The 21,315-nt window shown below is 37.6% G+C and overlaps 3 protein-coding genes and 1 non-coding gene across 5 annotated transcripts in view; 3 read left to right on the top strand and 1 right to left on the bottom strand.

Moving 5' to 3' along the window:
* The first annotated feature begins 860 nt into the window (after positions 1-860).
* LOC125872613 (protein IWS1 homolog 1) lies at positions 861-5,833 on the top strand. Its single transcript, XM_049553362.1, has 11 exons — positions 861-1,126; positions 1,783-2,311; positions 2,569-2,688; positions 2,898-3,118; positions 3,218-3,347; positions 3,452-3,514; positions 3,600-3,677; positions 4,198-4,289; positions 4,382-4,447; positions 4,562-4,715; positions 5,287-5,833. Exons 1-11 carry the CDS (start codon positions 1,107-1,109, stop codon positions 5,383-5,385), a joined length of 1,572 nt encoding a protein of 523 aa, XP_049409319.1. The 5' UTR covers positions 861-1,106; the 3' UTR covers positions 5,386-5,833.
* A 1,451-nt stretch (positions 5,834-7,284) lies between these two features.
* Positions 7,285-20,119, top strand: LOC125874063 (phosphomevalonate kinase, peroxisomal-like). 2 transcript variants are annotated; one of them, XM_049554870.1, is made up of 11 exons: positions 7,285-7,428; positions 8,323-8,385; positions 8,472-8,622; positions 8,784-8,881; positions 9,045-9,154; positions 9,277-9,329; positions 9,965-10,351; positions 17,309-17,413; positions 18,056-18,283; positions 19,363-19,485; positions 19,596-20,119. In XM_049554870.1, exons 2-11 carry the CDS (start codon positions 8,378-8,380, stop codon positions 19,860-19,862), a joined length of 1,530 nt encoding a protein of 509 aa, XP_049410827.1. In that variant the 5' UTR covers positions 7,285-7,428; positions 8,323-8,377; the 3' UTR covers positions 19,863-20,119. The 2 variants fall into 2 exon arrangements, with proteins under 2 accessions (XP_049410827.1, XP_049410826.1); XM_049554869.1 differs by having other exon boundaries at positions 8,784-8,890.
* Positions 11,168-11,293, bottom strand: LOC125875302 (U6atac minor spliceosomal RNA). Its single transcript, XR_007447374.1, has one exon. It is a non-coding gene; the product is annotated as a U6atac minor spliceosomal RNA (small nuclear RNA).
* Positions 20,120-20,839: 720 nt separating the features above from the next.
* LOC125873511 (2-(3-amino-3-carboxypropyl)histidine synthase subunit 1-like) overlaps positions 20,840-21,315 on the top strand; it is a 47,485-nt gene continuing 47,009 nt past the window's right edge. Inside the window, exon 1 of the mRNA XM_049554436.1 lies at positions 20,840-21,286. Within this exon, the coding sequence (XP_049410393.1) occupies positions 20,840-21,286 (447 nt within the window). The remainder of the gene's footprint in view (positions 21,287-21,315) is intronic.

Here is a 21,315-nt window from a genome sequence, read left to right as displayed (position 1 = left end):
AAATACATGGTGCACACCGCACAACATATATACATAGCAACAAACATACATAGTAGTAGTTCTCACTTGCTGTTCTCGGATATGCAGATTGCAATTACTGCTTTGGAATTCACAGGTAATCCCTCCATTTCATATTAATTGAATTGTTGAGGTGTTTTACACCATTTAAGAAAAGAAGATTAAGACATAAATTAGGCTTAACTTTTCATTTTAACCCTTATTAATTATTATCAAAATTATGATTAAAATAACTAAATATTAATTAATAACTAATTCCAATACTCACTAATGAAGGGTAAAATTGGAAAAACATTCTAAAAATAGTCTTGAAAAATGTCTCAATAATTCAATTAATATAAAATGGAGGGAGTACTAAATAGGGGAAAAAAAGAATTGAGGTTGGACGACTGTTGATCATTTGGAATAAATTAGGCATATGAGCTTTTGGTGTTTTGGGCTCAAATATGAATTTTTAAAAAATCTTTTAAAGAAGAGTTTAATTTTTTAGTATATCAAAGAATCGTGACTCTTAAAATCGAACACCAAATTAAAGAATAGAACCTTTTGAAAAAGAAAATAAAAACCCAAATCAAAAAATCAAAAAATTGAATAAGTTCGGTCTGATTCGATATTCAGACATTAGTATCATCAATAGGTTAACTAAGATAATAATGAACCAAACTAAGTAGGTGTTTGGTCATGTTTCATCATGAAAATAATCTTTTTTACTATTTTAAGTTCTAAAAAAATTAAAATTAAATTTTTATGACCAAATATATGTATAGGAAAAAGTGAGATTTGTTTATGTTAAAATTACCCTAAATATTTGAGTCATTTTCCGAAATGGAAAGGAGGCAAGCAACAAGTGTAGGCATCCTCCATATCTGGTCACAATAAATAAGGCAATGAGGTTAGAATTTTGACCGTGTTGATTGCTGCCTTCACAAGTAGAGTAAACAAAGTCCGAAAACCTCCATCGTTTCATAGCCTATAGAATTCATTGAGCTACCCCTACTTCGCAAATCATCTATATATTTAAAATCTATTTTTCGAGATATGCCCATCTAACAATCTGCGCCGTTGTATAGAGGGAAGTAGCGTTCAAGATGAGTTACAACAACGATCCGTAAGTTTTTCTTTTTCTTTTCCCAGAGAAGATAAAGGGTTAGGTTTCGATTGTTTTGATTTTGATTTAATGTTTGTATTTGTGTTGTTTTTGGTGGATTTGGGTGTTTTTTTGGATGACCCTTTTGGTGATGAGATGAATTGGAGTTTCTGATGATGAAATTGTTCGGGATTTTGGGGATTTTTGGTCGGTCTGGGTCGTTTTTGGATGACCCATTTTTGTGATAATTTCGAGTTTGGTTTTGTGGTTGATGAATTGATCCAGATTTGTGCTGTTTATTTCTCGGTAGGTTGTTTTCTGGATGATCCGTTTTGATGATGAGTTGAATTAGGGTTCTGATAACGAATTGATCAGAAAATTTGTGGCTTTTTGTGTCGATTTTGGATGACCCTTTTTGGTGTGATGAGTTGAATTAGGGTTTCCAATAATGAATTCATTGAGATTTCTTGTGGATCTTTTTTTGGGTGTCTGTTCCTTTCTTATGATCCATTTTGAACAACAGCTAAAATAATGGTTTCTAATGAAGATTTTGTCTGGAATTTTTTGTATATTTGTGATTTTCTGTTGGTCTGTCTTGTTTGGGATTGACCCTTTTGGGGGATGATCTGAATTAGGATTTCAGATGGTGTGTTGATTGGGATTTTTTCTTCTTCCAGGTACATAGATGAGGAAGGAGAGGCATTGGTGGATTTCGATGAGGATGTCCGATCAGATAACGAGCAACAGGAACAATTCCTTGGTGACAATCTGGACGATGATGATGCATGGAATCAGAGACAGCGAGAACGGTCACCAACCCCGGTATATGATGATCTTAACAAGTCTAAGCCCAGGAAGCGGTTGATTAAGAAATCTTCGGCTAGAGAGAACACACCGGATATTGGGCTAGGAGATGAGGAGGATGCTTATGGTGGTTCTGCTGATGATGACATGACTGGCAATGTGCGTGATGAGTTGGACCGCGGTGGTCCTTCATCGTCCTCTGCTGGTGGTGGAAAGAGGAAGAGGTTTGGCATGGAGTTTGGTGAAGAGAAGAGGAAGGAGAAGAAGGGGAGAGAGAAAGGAGAGAAGAAATTTAAGTTGAGGAAAAATGGGGGTTACTCTGGAGGAAGCAGGTTAAAGGACCAGGAGGGGGATCGGGAGATGAAGGAGATGTGGGATACCATTGCTGGTGGTGACTCTGAGGTTTGGCCCATTATCTCTGTTGTTATCATGTTTCGAATAGTTTTGTAATTCTTCATGTATCACAAGAGACTCTTTTTCTTTTCCTTCTTTGGGGATCCTGACTTGAATATGAGTTACTGAAATTTCCTTGTCAGGAAAAGGAAGTGTTACTAATGTTGTTAGTTTTGTCTTGAAGCTAATAGAGTTGAGTGGATATCCAAATTGAAGGCAGTTTGGTTTTAATGACATGTTTGTGATGGGTTCGTTTTCAAATGTAGGATGACCAAGAAGGTCCGAAGAATGCCGATGATGATAACTTCATTGATGATAGTGGTGTGGATCCAGCTGACAGGTACGGAAGCGACAATGAACCACGGTCTCCCAGCAATGCTCCACAGGTAGAATTTTGGATCCTCGTAGTTCGTTCCTGCTATATCTTCTATCATCATTTCCCAATATTGTGGATGCTTTATGAATGGTGTTTAGTAAAAACCTATAGAAGGGTGCTGATTTTGAAGCTTTCTTGCTTTTATCTGGAGTGCTTCGGAGCTTGTGAAGCCAATTGGTGGTATGGATGATATATCTGTTCTAATTTGATTCTTTTCAGGCTGAAGAAGGGGAAGAGGATGACGAAATCAAGCAGCTCTTCAAGGGAGGCAAGAAGAAAAAGAAAACTGAAAAGAGTGCAGCAGAAATTGCATTGCTAGTAGAGAATGTTATGGCTGAGCTGGAAGTCGTTGCAGAAGAGGATGCCGAGCTGAATAGACATTCCAAACCTGCTATAAATAAACTAAAAAAACTCCCTCTTCTCATAGATGTCCTGTCCAAGTGAGTGAGCTTGTCATTTATTTTTAATGGCAGTAACTGAATTTTCTTTTTGGAGGCTAATAGATGTACACTCACACTTCCCAATTTCTCAATTTGCAGGAAGCAACTTCAGCAAGAATTTTTAGATCATGGAGTGTTGACTCTTTTGAGGACTTGGCTTGAACCCCTTCCAGATGGAAGCCTGCCCAACATAAACATTCGTGCTGCAATCCTAAAGATCCTTACTGATGTATGACCATGCTTTCTGGATTCGACTTAGTGATTTATCTGTTTGCAACTTTGCAGTTAATGTTATCTGACTTGACACTTCTATGTTTCGTGATGATCATGTAGTATCCAATTGATCTTGAGCAGTATGATAGAAGAGAGATGTTGAAGAAGAGTGGTCTTGGAAAGGTACCTTTCACGTAGAAGTAGTAGCATAATAGCTTTCAAGATGGAGGCACACGGGGGAGACTTATTGTTTACTTGCTTGATGTAGGTTATTATGTTTCTCTCGAAGTCAGATGAGGAGACTACATCTAACAGGAAACTTGCTAAGGATTTGGTTGACAAATGGGTAAGTTGGATTTAACTATTTATTAGTTTCTTCTTTCCTTTTGTGAAAGGAAATATAAAAGGAGGGATTCTCTGTTGGGGGTCTGGGGCTTAGCTTTCTCCATGTCTTGGAGTGTGAATAATCTTTTGTCTGCTAAATTGCTGAGTTGGTTTTCAAGTTCATTACATTATCTTGAGAATATATTAGGCAACATCTTTCCAGCTTTAGCTTATTTTGTCATTCAGCTATATACCTTTTTTCTGTTTTTCTGGGGAGGTTGGAGACTGTAACTCATGCTGTGTAGGTAAATATGTATTTGGTATTTCGATATAAAATGGGGTTATAGGATTTTATTTCTTTTTGGATAGGTCCTCTCTTTTTAATAGAATTATCCTTATATATTTATATTTACAGTAGGGCATCTTGCTACTGGCAAATTTTTCACCTAAGAACACAAAAAAATATTTTCTGTAATTGGTTATTGCACAGAATAGGTGCATTTCAATGTGAAAAAGCTGACATTTGATTGTTTTTGATCCAGAGTCGACCAATATTCAACAAGAGTACACGGTTTGAAGACATGAGAAATCTGGAGGATGAGAGAGCTGCTCAATACAGGCGGCCCTTGAAAAAGTATCTAATATTTTCAGTTCTTCTACTGGTCCTCATATCAGTTGTAGTCTGAATCTTTACCATCCATAACTGTATTTTCTATCTTGTCACAGACCCATGAATAAATCATCAGGAATGGAATCCAGAGACGATGACCTTGACTTGGCTGGATATTCACAGTAAGATGTTCTGACTTTGCACCTTTTGATCCAAGTATTTTTGAATTGGGTGCTGTGAGCTGTCTGCTGCATCCTTATTTTTTCTCGTGGTTTAATATGCTTGCAAATCTGCAGAGGCCAAAAGTCTGGTCAGTCATCTGGTAGGCAACTTACATCAAGGCCTGAAGCAATGTCAATGGATTTTGTGGTGCGTCCACAGTCTAAGATTGATCCTGACGAAGTTAGGGCCAGGGCTAGAGCAATGGTTCAAGACCAGCGCCGAATGAAGGTGTGTACCTCTTGCTAAGTAAATTTGTATTTATATTATTTTCTTCATTTCACTCTCGTTAGTTTCTTGGCACTTAAGATAAATAAGAACTAAAAGGATCTTGATGCCTTTTTAATGAAGCTTCTTAATTTAAAAAAAGGAGCAGAAGGGGTATTCTTTTTAGGACAAGGCTCCTGATATCCTTATCAGAGGAGCCAGTAATAGCTTTTTGCCTAAAAAATGAAGTGCTCAATTTGGTGCTCATCTTGGAATCCCTCCTAACATAGATACTCTTGTGAAATCCTTTAATTTGGGGGAAATGATGTAAATTATAATGCTGGAGTCTCTCCTAGTTTTGGTTTCAGTGAAAAAATCTTGTTGTGCGTGGGAACATGATATAATCATCCTCGGGTATTCTTAGTTTCAGTGAGTGGGGTGTATGGTGTGAGATGACCCTACATTTTTCTCCTATCGAGTATAGTACTATTTTAATCTCTGGAGTTTGATTGTGTTACGATGTTATTTCCTTTGCTGCTACGTATTAGGAATGGATTCTCATCCTAACGCTGAAATATTGTTATGTTCATCGCAGATGAATAAGAAACTGCAGCAGTTAAAAGCTCCAAAAAAGAAGAAACTCCAAGCCACAAAACTCAGTGTGGAGGGTCGTGGCATGGTGAAGTATCTCTAGGCTGTGTTTATTGTGCTTGCCCTTGTTAGGGTAAATATCCTGTTGGTTCAGCTACACAATAGTTCCATGCATTGGAAGATGGGTGTTCTTCTGAGCTTAGTATCTGGACAGTGGCTAATCGAAGTGCCTTGTGAATGTGGGACATGGTCACATCATTTTTGAAACTAGTTTGAGGGCTTCTAGTATGTTATGCTGATGAATCAGTCACCATGATTAATTGGTGCCGTATGTTATCTACTTGTATTATTCCTTCCTCAGCAGCTTTCTGAGGATGTCTTCTTCCTTATAATATGTTGGTGCGTCAGCTATACCCGTTAATTTTGTTTCCCTAGTTCACAAATAAGTTTCCAAGTCATTGGTGTAATGGAAGTCATGGCTGTTGCTATGGATGATGCAACTTGGAATACTATTATTATTGCCGTTTGGCATGTATTATGCTGTTCCTGAATCTCTTTACTATGCTGTTTTCCTGAATCTCTTTACTATGCTGTTTTCCTGAATCTCTTTTGCTAGGGATCCTACCCTTTCATTTGCTTGTTAGTTTTAGTTTGAGAGTTGAGAAAAAGATCTCATTCTTCGCCAGAAGGCAGAATGTACTTTTTCCTGTTTAAGACTAAGCAAAGTATTTCATATCACATGCTCATTTAGTACTATTGTTGTTATTCCTCCAAATTTACTCCCTGAGCGGTGTGGGGTTCGGACTACTCCACTCTAGAATGGAGGTATTGTCAAGCCCCGGAAATGGAAAACTTTTTGGCAGGAAGCACTTTACCCTTCTCAATGGGCTTACCTATGCTCGAATCTGAATTAGTTGGATTTTAGGCAAGTATTGTAATAGTTAAACTGAAGATAGAAAGACTATGAGGGGAGTAGTTGGAACCAAATTGGTCTGGTAAATCTGATATTTGTCCTCTTTAACATCCAACTGCACCGAACTCTTTGCCTAGAATGCAACCACCAAAATGAATTGATATTATAAGCTTTGCTTGTATTGAAATGGAAACACACAAGATAAACCAGATGTTTTAACTAATTTTACTGAGTTCGATCGAATTTGTACCTTGTTTCTAAGTGACCTAGAGCCCACCTGGAATGACCAACTGTAGTACTGCACAGAAAATAGTGTCAAACTCCTGAATACAATTCTATTAAAAGACATGTTGATCATAACAAAATCCCTCAATTATATCAAAGAGATGAATTCCAATTTTTATTCAAAGGCAAAACTTATGTTTGATATATTAGGAAAAAAAAAACTTACCATGAACAACGTGAAATTACACCTATTGAAGTTACATGTAATATTTCTCTATGATTAATTTGTATAAAAAAATATTATAAATAATACTTAACAGAATTCAATAGAACATGTTTTTTTAGTGAACTGAGAGCAAAACAAAGAGACATAATTCCAATCACATCAATATGCATTTTTCTAACAGCTAGTTTGGATACTCATTATATGTTTGTATTGTGTTAGTTTAAATATGATGTGTGATTGTAGTGTTATCTTACTTTTTTTTTTTTTTTTTTAAATTTTATTTTGTCTCTATTTATTATTTAATAATCTTTTTTTTATGTTAACTTTTTATAATAATTCTAGCACATAACTTACTTTACTTATAAATTTTATGTTAACTTTTTATAATAATTCTAGCACATAACTTACTTTACTTATAAATTTATCTTTAAAATTGATAATACGAAACATTATATAAGAATGATAAACAAATATAATTTATCTAAATATTACATTAATCAAAACACTATAATGCATTATCAAACATACCTAACAAGCAACAATTAAATACTCTTTTATTCTTACCAGAGATTTCGAGTTTGGCTCTAATGTGGTAGTTCGGATAGAATTGAACTTTTGATTGGGTAACTTTCCATAAATAGCAGTGAAGCAACTTTGAACACTAATAAAATGTCAAAACTGGACTGCTGCTTGACATCGTTGTTGCCGCCATAGTCCTCTTCCTCCTCCTCTTCAAATCCCTTCAGTTCTTCAGCTTCCTGTAGACAGCTGGAATTGCAAATGCACGTTTTTCTTCTTACACTTCTCTCATTTTTTTTGCCATGACTTTATCTTTGTAATAAAAATATTGAATTGATCTCCTTTGTCGATCCAATTTGCCGATATGGGCTTCTTTCAAATTCATATTTTTATATTGTAAATTTGTGAAATTTTTGCTATTTCATCTTCTAATTTCAGTGAAGAAAAGTTATTCTTGCATTCTTTGGTTAGGTTAGGTGGCACATGACTTTGTTGTTTTCTGATATTTCTTCACTGAGTTTATCTTTGAGATGACCAATAATTAGTGATCTTCTTGTCAATTTTAATTTAGTCCAATTTATTCGTATGGAATTGTATAATGCAGAACTGAGAGCTACTGACTTCATTTATGGACATTGTAAATTGTGAAAGATTTGATCTTTTCTCCTCTAATTTCATTTGACATTAAGTTGGTGTGTGTATATATGTTTGCCAAAATTGATGTGAAGTTAGTACCATATTAAGCATATTAGGTTCGAAACTGAAGGCATGTGCCGGCCCATCTGATCAGCAGATGATTTTGTAGGCAGGAAAGTTCAGTTTCTTGTATTGCTTCTTTCATGATTTTAGTGAAAGTATGCTTTAAATGATTTAAGCATTGGTTTCAATATGCTTTTATTTTAGTGAAATCAAATCAAGGATCTCCATTTTCGTTGATTTTGTATCGTACTTTAGTTGTTTTGTATTGGCATTAATTGGACATGCATAGAGTGAAATTGTTTCAAAGGATACATCTAGTCGATCGCCACTTTGTATGGATTGAGCTGTCAAATGAATGATTGCTATCATACTTGAGTTTTTCCTTTTCTATTTTCTTCTTCACAGTCAAATATTATGGATGTAATCTTTTTTATGATTTTTGTAATTTTGAACTGCAGTTGATCTCTGTCAAGTAAAAGTTGCTCTATTCATCCAAGAGAGAATTATAAAGAAATGGCTGTGTAAGTGTGTGTTTACTCGATCTTCGAACGTGTCCATTTGTACATGTACTTGTGTCTGATTGCAATTGCTATTTATGGTTAAATAGTGTGGCCTCTGCTCCTGGAAAGGTTCTGATGACTGGAGGTTATCTTGTTTTGGAGAGGCCAAATGCTGGTATTGTACTGAGTACAAACGCTCGTTTTTATGCTATTGTGAAGCCACTTCACGAGGAAATTATACCTGAAAGTTGGGCATGGGTGAGTGATATTTTCCGCACTAAACTGGATAATCATTTGATCAGAAGTCAGTTTGATCATTTCTTTTTTCCCTTCTTAAGAAGCTCTTTTGTATTACTTTTCCTTCTTTTCCCTTTGCAAAGTAGATTGTAAACTACCTGTGTCTTTCTTATACTTTTTAGGGTTGGGCAGATGTTAAATTGACTTCTCCTCAGATGGACAGAGAAACTATGTACAAATTGTCTCTTAAGAATTTAAAACTTCAGAGCGTCTCTTCAAGGCAAGTAGTGTAATGAAACTATTTCATTATTTTCTTTCTGAATCAATGATATTTGTTATTTAAGGAATAAACATATTAGATAATTGAATGGTTCAGTCTGTTTCCTTATTAGAAGATATAAGTGTCTAGAAATGTAATAACTACTATGTTCGTTTAATCTCAGTGAATCAAGAAACCCCTTTGTAGAATATGCAGTGGAATATGCCATAGCAGCAGCCCATGCAACATTTGACAAAGATAAGAAGGATATGTTACAGAAACTACTTCTGAAAGGTAGCATCTGACTGTTTACTTTTGCCTTTCTTTCCTGAAGATAAAGTCATTTATTGAAAATTGAATTTAATTTCCTCATTTGAAAACAAAAAGAAAATATCTCAACATTATTAGTCATGCAGGTCTTGATATAACAATCTTGGGATGCAATGAGTTCTATTCGTATCGGAATCAGGTGGTCCTCCTTTGCAGCTTACTTATATTAGAATATTTCCAATATGACATGTAGTTTATAGATCTACGTCTTAGCTTTGCTGAATTGCTTGGATGGTTTTAAAGAAAAAGTTGCTACATCGATGACTCAGTACGAATTAAGTAATCTAAGTTGAATTGTTTATGTTAATTTGACAAAAGCTAATAATGTGTGACCAAAAATCTTATTATGTTTAAAAATGACAGACACGTCAAAACTAAGAAGAAGTTCTATGGAATAATGTTTCAGTTACGTTCATCAACATGATAATGGTTTGAGTTACATAAGAACAGATTGATTACGTAAATCTTGATGTTTGAAGTCACATGCATTTCATACCAGAGTCAAATTAGAACATTTAATTTGGTTGATACCACTCTACTTATGCATGAGCATAGGACAAGAATAGTAGTGGTCTTCTTATTATACGGTTGGGACTGATCAACTTGGATGCTTCCTTTTTTCATAGTTTCATGACCAAGTCAGTTCAAATTTCTTTGGTGAAGCCTCAGTTGCACAAGATAAACGTAATAAAAGACATGACCAAAGGCTTTTATTACTTTATTTTATTTTTGTTGTAAGATTTTTGACATTAATCTGTTAAATATGTCTTGTAGATTGAAGCGCGTGGACTCCCTCTTACACCTGAGTCATTGGCTTCCCTTCCACCTTTTACATCAATCACCTTTAATGCAGAAGATTCAATTGGAGAAAATCAGAAGCCTGAAGTTGCAAAAACTGGATTGGGGTCATCAGCAGCTATGACAACAGCTGTGGTTGCTGCTTTGCTTCATTATCTTGGTGTTGTTAGTCTCTCCTCTTTTTCTGAGGATCAATCACACGGAAGGAAAGATGATAGTGATCTTGATATTGTTCACGTGATAGCTCAAACTGCCCACTGCATTGCTCAGGGTAAAGTTGGCAGCGGATTTGATGTTAGTTCTGCAGTTTTTGGCAGCCAACGTTATGTGCGGTTTTCACCTGAAGTGCTTTCCTCTGCTCAGGTCTTTCTTGTCTTTCCAATTTGTTTAATCAATTCAGAGGAAGTAATGATAGAAGAAAATATGTTACCATTCTCAAAAGAAAAGAAAAGAGATAGAAGAGATGACCTTCTGTAATTTAGCGTCGAGTATAAGAGAGCAACAGGAAAAATGAAAACAATGGCCCTAGGTTACTACTCTTTAGTTTTGAATCTGCCAAAGACTTCGTCTCTCATGGCAAGTCCACGCCAGAACTTAAATAGCTTTTGTCCTGGAAATTGATAATTAATGTTGACACTCTTTCCAAATTGAGACAACTTCTAGAAAATATATATAAATCACATTGTTAATAGGCTGATTCTGGCACCACAAGGTGCTATTCTCCTGTTTATTGTTAACTCGATAGAATGACGCTGCTCGGGTTAGTGATAGCACAAATAAAGACAGTGAGGTGGAAAAATTGCTGCTGGGCTAGGCATGAATCCAGAAGAAGTGGTACCACCTTCATGTCAAAGTAGCTATGGTGGAACTAAGTTCGGAATAACGTCTTGGTTCCGCTGGACCTTTAGCTTAGAGGCCTGATAAAACTTGCTTTAGACTATTGACATTGGTGTGAAGGCTAAACTCTAGCTTGGTTGCTTGAGGCTCTATTTGCGCCGCGCCCAGAAATATAACTCTTTATGGTTATTTTCTTGAATTACAGAATAGGATAACAAGGGAAGCTGCAACTAAGATAGTTTCTGCTCTTCAAAATGTTGGTCATTTGTATACATGAAGCCACGTTGCCAAAAATTCAAACGACCTACTTTCTAGTAGTTTTTTATTTTTATTTTTATGAGGAAAAAATTAGGGAAAGATCCACCAAAGTGGGAAGCCTTAACCGGATGTGTGGTAACAGGTGAAGCCCGAAGGCTGTTCCCATCCCTGTTGGGGGAGATGCCAACCATCGCTCCTTCCTACTAACACTACTTTGTAGTAGTTTTTAGACAAAGTAGTCATGCTAGAACCACCTCTAATCAAAACTGCGGAGTTTCAAATTCTGTCTTACAAGGTACTCTCTCCGTCCCATAAATTGATCATGTGAGAAATATATGAGAAAAATATTATTGAATTGTGTATTTAAATTGTTACATTGAGACCCTATTTATAGACACTACATTGGAATCCTTTTCCAACTAGGATTCCTATTCTTATTCCTATTCCTATTCCTATTCTAAGTAGGAAATACTTATTTCTATTCTAACACTCCCCCTCAAGCTGGTGCATACAAATCATATGTACCTAGCTTGTTACAAATGTAATTAATACGAGGACATGTGAGGGACTTGGTAAAGATATCTGCAAGCTGATCATATGACTTCACAAATTTCGTAACAATATCTCCCGAGAGTATCTTTTCTCTGACAAAGTGACAGTCAATCTCAATGTGCTTAGTCCTTTCATGAAACACTAGATTTGATGCGATATGAAGAGCTGCTTGATTATCACACACAAGTTCCATCTGATCAATTTTGCTAAATTTTAGTTCTCCCAGCAACTGTTTGATCCAAACTAGCTCACAAGTTGCTGTCGCCATTGCTCGATATTCTGATTCTGCACTAGATCGAGCAACCACATTCTGTTTCTTACTCTTCCACGACACCAAATTACCTCCTACTAAAACATAATATCTGGTTGTCGAACGTCTGTCAGAGGGTGATCCTGCCCAATCAGCGTCTGTATATCCAATGATATGCTCATGGCCTTGATCCTCAAAGAGTAGTCCTTTACCGGGAGCTGATTTTATATATCGCAGAATACGAACAACTGCTTCCCAATGACTATCACAAGGGGAAGTCATAAACTGACTTACAACACTCACAGGAAAAGAGATGTCAGGTCTAGTCACTGTGAGATAATTCAACTTTCCAACAAGCCGTCTATACCTTTCAGGATTACTAAGTGGCTCCCCCTGTCCTGGAAGGAGTTTAACATTCGGATCCATAGGAGTGTCAATAGGTCTACATCCCATCATTCCTGTCTCCTCAAGAATGTCTAAGGCATACTTGCGTTGAGAAATAACAATACCTGATCTAGACTGAGCAACCTCAATACCTAGAAAATACTTCAATCTGCCAAGGTCTTTAGTTTGGAAGTGCTTAAAGAGATGTTGCTTCAAATCGGTGATACCATCTTGATCATTACCGGTGATAACAATATCATCAACGTAAACAACCAAATAGATACATCGACTTGGTGCAGAATGCCGATAAAACACAGAGTGATCAGCTCCACTACGAGTCATGCCAAACTCCTGAATTACTGTGCTGAACTTCCCGAACCAAGCTCGAGGAGACTGTTTTAGACCATAGAGTGACCTGCGCAATCGACATACAAGGCTACTAGACTCCCCCTGAGCAACAAAACCAGGTGGTTGCTCCATATAGACTTCTTCCTCAAGATCACCATGCAGAAAAGCATTCTTAATGTCCAACTGATGAAGAGGCCAATGACGAACGGCAGCCATAGATAGAAAAAGACGAACAGATGCAATTTTAGCCACAGGAGCGAAAGTGTCACTATAATCTAGCCCAAATATCTGAGTATACCCTTTGGCAACAAGGCGAGCCTTAAGTCGATCAACTTGACCGTCTGGACCAATTTTAACTGCATAAACCCAACGACAACCAACAGTAGATTTACCTGCAGGAAGGGAGACAAGCTCCCAAGTACCACTCTTATGTAAAGCAGACATCTCATCAACCATAGCCTGCCTCTATCCAAAATGAGAAAGTGCTTCACATGTAGTTTTAGGAATGGAAATAGAGGACAAAGACGACACAAAAGCATAATGGGGTGATGATAGACGATGATAACTTAAGAAGGTATAATGTGGGTTAGTATTTCGAGTGGATCATATACCTTTTTGAAGTGCAAGCGGTTGGCTAGGAGGAGGCAAATCCGCAGTAGGAGCAGGGTTCGACGCATGACATGAATCATTTGGGACTAGGGTTGGACGTGGACAGCGATGATAAGTTAGTAGTGGTGGCACTACAACTGGAGTTGTAGAAGTAACAGTAGATTCCTCAAAGGTTGGCACAGGTAAAACCTGAGGTATGGGTAAGACCATAGAGACATCGGGATGATCAGAAGATGTATAGTAAGGCTGAGACTCAAAAAATGTGACATCAGCGGACATAAGGTATCGATGAAGATCGTGTGAATAACAACAATACCCTTTTTGGACTTGAGAGTAACCAAGAAAGGCACATTTGAGGGCACGAGGAGCTAATTTATCTTTTCTTGGGGCTAAGTTATGAACAAAGCATGCGCTCCTTAAGACACGAGGGGGGATAGGATAGAGATGTGACTGAGGAAACAGTATGGAGTGTGGAACCTGATTCTGAATAGAAGAAGAGGGCATTCTATTTATCAAATAACAAGACGTAAGAACTACATCTCCCCAAAAACGCAGCAGAACATTGGATTCAAGGAGAAGAGTACGAGCGGTCACAATAAGAGCCCCATTTTTTCTTTCAGCTACACCATTTTGTTGAGGGGTGTATGGACAAGTAGTCTGGTGAATAATGCCTTTGTGAGTCATAAACTCCTGAAGTTGGGAGGATAAGTATTCTAAGGCATTATCACTACGAAAAGTACGAATAGAAACACCAAACTGATTTTGCATCTCGAATAATCATCAATGAAACTAACAAAATAACGAAATCCTAAGGTGGAACTGACTTTACTGAGACCCCAAATATCAGAATGAACTACTGAAAAAATAGACTCTGAACGACCCTTAATACTACGAGAAAACGTAGCACGAGTGTGTTTCCCAAGTTGACATGACTCACAATCTAATGTGGATAAACTAGACAAACTAGGCACCATCTTTTGCAGTTTGGATAGACTCGGATGTCCCAAACGTTTGTGAATTAGATCTGGGGAATCTGTAACGGAGCATGCTGTTAAGGAATTTGAAGAGGTAAGATAGTAAAGGCCTTGTGATTCATGTTCTGTTCCAATCATCTGTCCCGTACTACGGTCCTGCATGAGAAAAAAATCATCGAAAAAAATTATGCTACAATGTAGGGCTTTCGTCAAACGACTAACAGATGCTAGATTAAAAAGAGAACCAGGGACATAAAGAACAGAGTCTAGGGTGACAGAAGATAGGGGTTTGGCTTTTCCAACCCTTTTTGGTTTTGTTTGGATCCCATTGGCTAAAGTAATAGCTGGAAGAGATTGTGAATAAACAATATCGGATATAAGTGATTTATTACCAGAGATATGATTAGAAGCCCCAGAGTCCATGACCCATGTTCCAAGAGTACTAGATTGCGACACACAAGCAAAAGAATTACCGGCTACAGACACATCAGGTTGTGCAACCGAAACTATTTGTAGAGACGTTTGCTTATTTGCACGATACTAAAGGAACTCATCATATTCTGTCTTAGCAATATGAGCATTATTGGATGGTTGATTAGGTTGAGCACCATATGCTACTGGTGGAGATGTCTGTTTACTTGCGTGATTTCGAGGGAACTCATTATATTCCTTTAGAACAATGGGATCATAACTGGGTGGTGGACCATGCAAAATATAACATATGTCACGAGTGTGTCCAGGCTTATGACAATGACTACACTTGGATCGAGGTTTCCCAAAACGCCCTCCCCCTTGCCGATTCTCCATAGACTAATATGTACGCTTTTCAAAGGTTTGTGATGCGAGAATAGAGGAGTCAATAGTGGGTGATGAAACTACTTTATGACTGGGAGGTTCCGCAAGACGAAGGAGACGAGAGAATAATTCATCAATTGTAGGAACTGTAGGGCTAGCTAAAATCTGATCACGCACAGAATCATGATTAGGAGGAAGTCCAGCAAAAGTAAGAACTAGAAACAATGTTTGTTTGTGTTCTTGTTGTTTTTCCACATTCGTAGTAATTGGCATCAACGTGTCAAATTCCTCCATGACTGCCTGTACCTGTCCCAAGTAAGTAGACATATCAGATTCTTGTTTCTTTAAGTTAGTCAATCGAGATATCACATCATAGAATCGAGATATGTCATTAGTGTATAAAGCACGAGCCTTTTCCCAAACTGTATAACACGTCTGGAATGGGCGAAACAAGGGCATCAACTTGGAATCAATAGAACGCCATAGGAGACTACATAATTGAGCATCTACTTTCTCCCATTGTGCTTTGGCTTTTGCATCTTCCTCACTAGTCTTTGCCTTTACATCTACCACATAAGTCTTGTTCGTTAAGTGATCTTGGACACCTTGACCCTTGTATCACAGCTCAATCGAGGAAGCCCAAGATAAATAGTTTGAACTTCCCAATAAAAGTTCTGAAGTGATTATAGGGCTAGAACTTCCCATCCCCATATTTTTAGAACCAAAAACATCACACCCAAAAGACATTATGCTAAATTTGTCTTGGAAACAACAGCAAAAAAAACCTTGGTTATTGAGATCTGATTGTCGGAAAATTCATATCTCGAAGAAAAGTCGCCGGAAACAGCCTGGAAATAGCTGAAACCCTAATTCCGGCGATCGGATCTGGTCAAAAACAGTATGGGCCTGGTCGGAATGGCTGGACGACCCCAACTGTCAAAAAATTTCTCAAAAAATATGATCATAAAAGCCCTCACGCGCCAGCGCGTGAGCCAGATCTCGCCGAAAACTACCACCTCCGATCGGCGCGTGAGAGCGCGTGGGGTGATGTTTTCCGGTGGTTCTGGCTGGGGTTTGGTCGCGGGAGCTTTCCGAGCCTCGTGGTGGTGTTGGTTTTCGCACAACACCCACCGAAAGAAAAAAGGAATAACAAAATCAGACCCAACAGTCACCGGAAATTGACATAGACATATGGTGACTTGTTTGTTCTCACCAATGCTCTGATACCATGTGAGAAATATATGAGAAAAATATTATTGAATTGTGTATTTAAATTGTTACATTGAGACCCTATTTATAGACACTATATTGGAATCCTTTTCCAACTAGGATTCCTATTCTTATTCCTATTCCTATTCCTATTCTAAGTAGGAAATACTAATTTCTATTCTGACAGATCACATTTCATTTTGCACGGTACTTAAGAAATCATAAATAAGTAGATAATTTTACTAATTTACCCCTTAAAAAACTTCTTGGGAATTTTACAAACAAATGTGAATACTTTCAAAAAGAATTAATTGCAAGGATAATATTGAAAAAAATTAATCAATGCTTTCTTGATTTAGTAAGGTGGACAACTAATACGAGACAACTATTGTTGGTATAATGATCAACTAATATGGGACGGAGGAAGTACCTAATAGGTTAATCATTTGTGTCCAGTCTAAAGGTAATATTGGGTGAGGGGCAGTTGTATGCTAAGTGAGCCTTTGCTTCTATTTGCTTAACTACTTTGATTAAAGCCATCCATGTGAATCAATATTTTTGTCAGCAACTCCAGCAGAGATGCTTGTCATTTCAGGTGAGATACTACCTTTTTTGTTTCATTCCGTGGCAAGAACGATGTCTCTGTTGGGCATCACAAAGGTCTGGAGCAAGGTTTTCCTTCTGTTGGTTGTTTATTTGAACTCTCCTCGACTGAAGTTAAGGAATGATGGCATGACCTCTTTCCCGTGCCATGCGAAACCTATTGGACATGTGATGCCTTCTCTTATCAGTAGTTTGCTTTAATTTGAAGGAAGACTTGACAAGATGGGGTGGCTCAAGTTGAAAGCACCCTCCACATCCAACCTCGATAATGGGGTTTGAGTCACTGAAAGAGCAAAGTGGGGAAAGGCCTCTGTTGATTCCTGGGAGGTCGGGGTGGGGTAGATGTAGGTTACCATACAGGAATAAATAATGTAAAGAAAGAGTTTTAGTAGTGAAAAGATAATATTATGTGGTGGAGTTGAGAGATACTGCAGATTTTGCATCTTAATTTTGTTGAATCTTCCAAATAGCTCTGACTTGTTGATTATTTTGGATTTGCAGAATGCAGGTATGGCTACACCACTAACAGAAGTCATTTATGATGTCCTGAAAGCCAAGTGGGACCATGAGAGGACCAAGTTTTCATTGCCTCCATTGATGACTCTAGTGAGTCTGATAAATTATGTTCCATATTCTGTTGAACATTGTCTGTATAACTGTGATCAATTTCTTATCGACTTTTAGTAAGCTGGATGATAAAAGAAATTTGATTTACCTGATAATCATCTCTTTTGTATAACTCTTCTTCTAATTATAAATCTTCACATCCTTTTTTGACCTCCAAGCTCATTGTTGACTGGACATAAGATTGATTATCATGCAGTCATAGTGAACCACAAACAAGTTGCTTAGCCCAACTGCTAAATATTGTTGTCAAATATAGTCACTTTTTGTGGTGCGAGGGTTAAAACACACAAATTTTGCTGTGTTAAGATTAAGTGATTTCTTCAGCTGTGATGGGTAATGAATCTTAGTTGAAAGGTCACTCATGCAGCATATCATGCATTTGCTAGCCTGCTTTAATGGGATTCGTTGGCATGTCTATACAAACATTAACATTGAAGTATCCTGTCTAAAATTTTTGACCTTATGCTGGCCCATTATTATGGATTCTTTCTTGCTCTTTTGAGGCTCACTACTACACTCTACTGCTACAAAATTTGACTTATTAATTACCATGTAAATTGTCTGTGGTGCACAGTGTTTCTTCCTTTAAGTTGGTGAAATTGATTGCTAAGCATCTTGCAGTTACTTGGAGAACCGGGCAGTGGAGGATCTTCTACCCCATCAATGGTTGGTGCTGTTAAGAAATGGCAGAGGTCTGATCCTCAGAATTCTCTTGAAACATGGAGAAAGTTGTCAGAAGGGAACTCTGCCTTGGAAATGCACCTTAATACCTTGTGTAAATTGGCAGAAAGGAACTACAATGTTTATGAATGTCTCATCAACGCCTGCAGCCTGCTTCCAGCAGAAAAGGTAAAATTCTTTTGGTCAAAATTGAAAAGGAAGTTCAAGATCTAGTATTATGTAGAAATTTTGCGAACTATCCGTATTCAGTACGGAAGTTTTTTGCTTCATTTTATGCTTAATGGTACGTATAATTATCCTTGATGCACTTAACTTCTAGCTTGTTCTGGAAAGGCTTGCTCTGCTAAGTATCCATGGGTGTTTGAAGTGCTGAAAATTGGCTTAACTTTACTGAGTTGATTCCGAACCATAGCAGTGGTTACTTTCACCTTCTTGATGAGTCATAGAACAATAATTACACCCTCAATCCCAAGTTGCTTGGGGTTGGCTACCTTCTTGATTAGTCATTCTCACTAAAAAACCACATGAAACTACAGCCGTAATAGCTGAAAAATGTATTACTTAATAAGAGCTAATGGAAACAATTAACACAAACATACTGCAAGTGCAGGCTAACACATGTAGAAAAAGGTATTTATTCCCCCTGTAAAAACAAATTCCAAAAGATACCCTCTTCCCAATAATTCCCATTCTACTTCTGATTTTGAACTTTATTTGCTCCTCGCATCATATCAATAAGGAGCAAAGGATGACCTTCTAGTTCCACTATAATAGACTGGCAAGTCTTTCTGAGGCAGTAGAGCCCCCTTCCTCTGAACTTGCGTCCAGTGAATTTTTAAGCCCTCTTTCTGTTAGGAGTCATAATCCTCCTCCTCAAGCATCCTCCTTCGAGTCCTTCAAAGTTGCAACCATTAGCTGGAACAATTTCTCCCTTAACAACAATCATTTTTCTTAGAGAAGCTTCCATTATGTTGTCTCAACACAACAAAAAATCCTTATTTTTAATACCATCACGTTTTGGAGGTAGGCACTGACGATCTAAAAAAGGTCATTCAATTCTTTTCTCCTGCATGTCTGAATGAAATTTTCGAGATCAATTATTTAGACAATCCAAGTAGCTCCTTGCAAATATTTCTGTCTTCAAATCGAGCATCATTACTTTTTGGTTGGATTATGTAATATTCCTTCCACAGTTTATGAAATTTTCTTCTAAAACTCAAGTTTTTTCTGGTTTTCACCATGACTAGTGGCTTGAGAGAGCATATGAACCAAGTCAAGCAGATATTGTTAAAGAGTTGTTAGGAGCCCGAGATGCGATGCTTGGAATCAGGTATTATATGCGCAAAATGGGAGAGGCTGCAGGAATTCCGGTAAGTTTGTTGCTACCATGTACTCAAAATCAAAAGCTCTTAGGAGTCAGCTGCATTGCTGTCTTCTCCCATTTTTTTAAACCATCTTTCACCATGTGTCAAATTCACAGATAGAGCCTGAATCACAAACTCACCTTCTGGATACAACGATGAGTATGGAGGGGGTTCTGTTGGCTGGTGTTCCTGGTGCTGGTGGATTTGATGCAGTCTTTGCCGTCACTTTGGGGCCTTCAAGCAAAAATGTGACGAAAACTTGGAGTTCACTCAATGTTCTTGCTATGCTAGTGACGGAAGATCCTCGCGGTGTGTCTTTGGAAGACCATGATCCTCGAGCCAAGGAAATTACAGCAGCTGTTTCTTCAATCCAACTTCAATAATGACCCGCAGGTATAGGATATTATATCCGATGGTTTTATCATGCTATATGACTACAACATCAGATTTTACAACACAAGAAGGATATATTAGAGCTCTGTACTGTAAGGTAAGAATCACCTTCATCAATAAGCACCAAATGAGTGCCTGTTGTATTTTTACCCAAAACTTTGATCTTGTTAGAATTAGGTCCCTTTTACTTCAGAACTCTGTATGATTTGTGGAATCAAAATGTTAGCTTCATTCCAATGGTGAGTCTTATCTTTTATACTTGGATTAAGTTTGGAGTTTCATGTCCATTCTCTAATTGATCCCACCCCCAAGCATTACCCACCAAGAAATAAACTTTAATTCATCACATAGCTCTCTGAATTTTTCGTTTTATAATGGTGGTGTCCATGCCAGTTTACACATGCATCGATTATTTCAGTGGATACTTGTGTTCTCCTATCAACACAAGAATTCCTCAATTGTTCCCGTGTGGGTCTTATTGCATGGTTTATCGTTCCATTGTCACATTTGAAATTATGACAAACAAATAGCAAGAACTTTGGACTCAAAACCCAATCTAACAATCATTTAAGAAGAGATTTGATTTTTTAAAACTGATGCTAAATCAGTATATATATACTGCATTGGACTATTGGTATCATTAAAATTAATAATTTTGCTTAACTCATACTAAATGAGTATAAATATATATATATACTCATTTGTGGTATCATTAAAGTTTCTGGTTCAAAAATTGTATAATTAATATATAAATAACTTTTATCTTATTTACAAACTAAATATGATATAAAATTAATACATGAATAACCAAGTTATTCATATATTCTTTATTGGACTAAAAAGAAAGTAAGAAAAACCAATGGAAAGAGGTGTTTGGATACTAGAGATCCCTAATTAGCCTTTAATCACAGTATTTATACAAAATTCAGTCTCTCTCCATTACATCGACACCGCCAGTTAACAAACTATGGAGAAAGAACACGGCGACCTTCTCCCACTGAATCCTACTCCGGCGGCGGCGACGACGACCGCAGTTAACGCCGGAGATCAGCAGCCACTGCAGCAGTCAACTCGGTCACGTCCGAAGCGGTTCGTGAAGAACCAAATACCAGACTCCATCCTAAACGATGCAGCACTCAACGCCGCCATATCACTTCTACCTCAAAACTACAACTTCGAAATCCACAAGTGCGTATGGCGAGTGCGAACTTCAGGTGCCAAGCGCGTGGCACTGCAGTTCCCCGAGGGCCTCCTCATGTATTCACTCATCATCTCCGATATACTCTCCACATTCACTTCCGCCACTCACTGTTTCATCCTCGGCGATGTGACTTTCGGCGCGTGTTGCGTCGACGATCTCTCGGCAGGAGCTCTTTCCGCTGATCTCCTCATTCATTTCGGCCATAGCTGCCTCGTGCCTATTGATTCCACCACTATCCCATG

Source organism: Solanum stenotomum, chromosome 8, assembly GCF_019186545.1.
Source record: "Solanum stenotomum isolate F172 chromosome 8, ASM1918654v1, whole genome shotgun sequence".
Taxonomy (NCBI): domain Eukaryota; kingdom Viridiplantae; phylum Streptophyta; class Magnoliopsida; order Solanales; family Solanaceae; genus Solanum; species Solanum stenotomum.
Note: the sequence above shows the minus strand (reverse complement) of the source record. Positions and strands in the feature narration are given on the sequence as shown.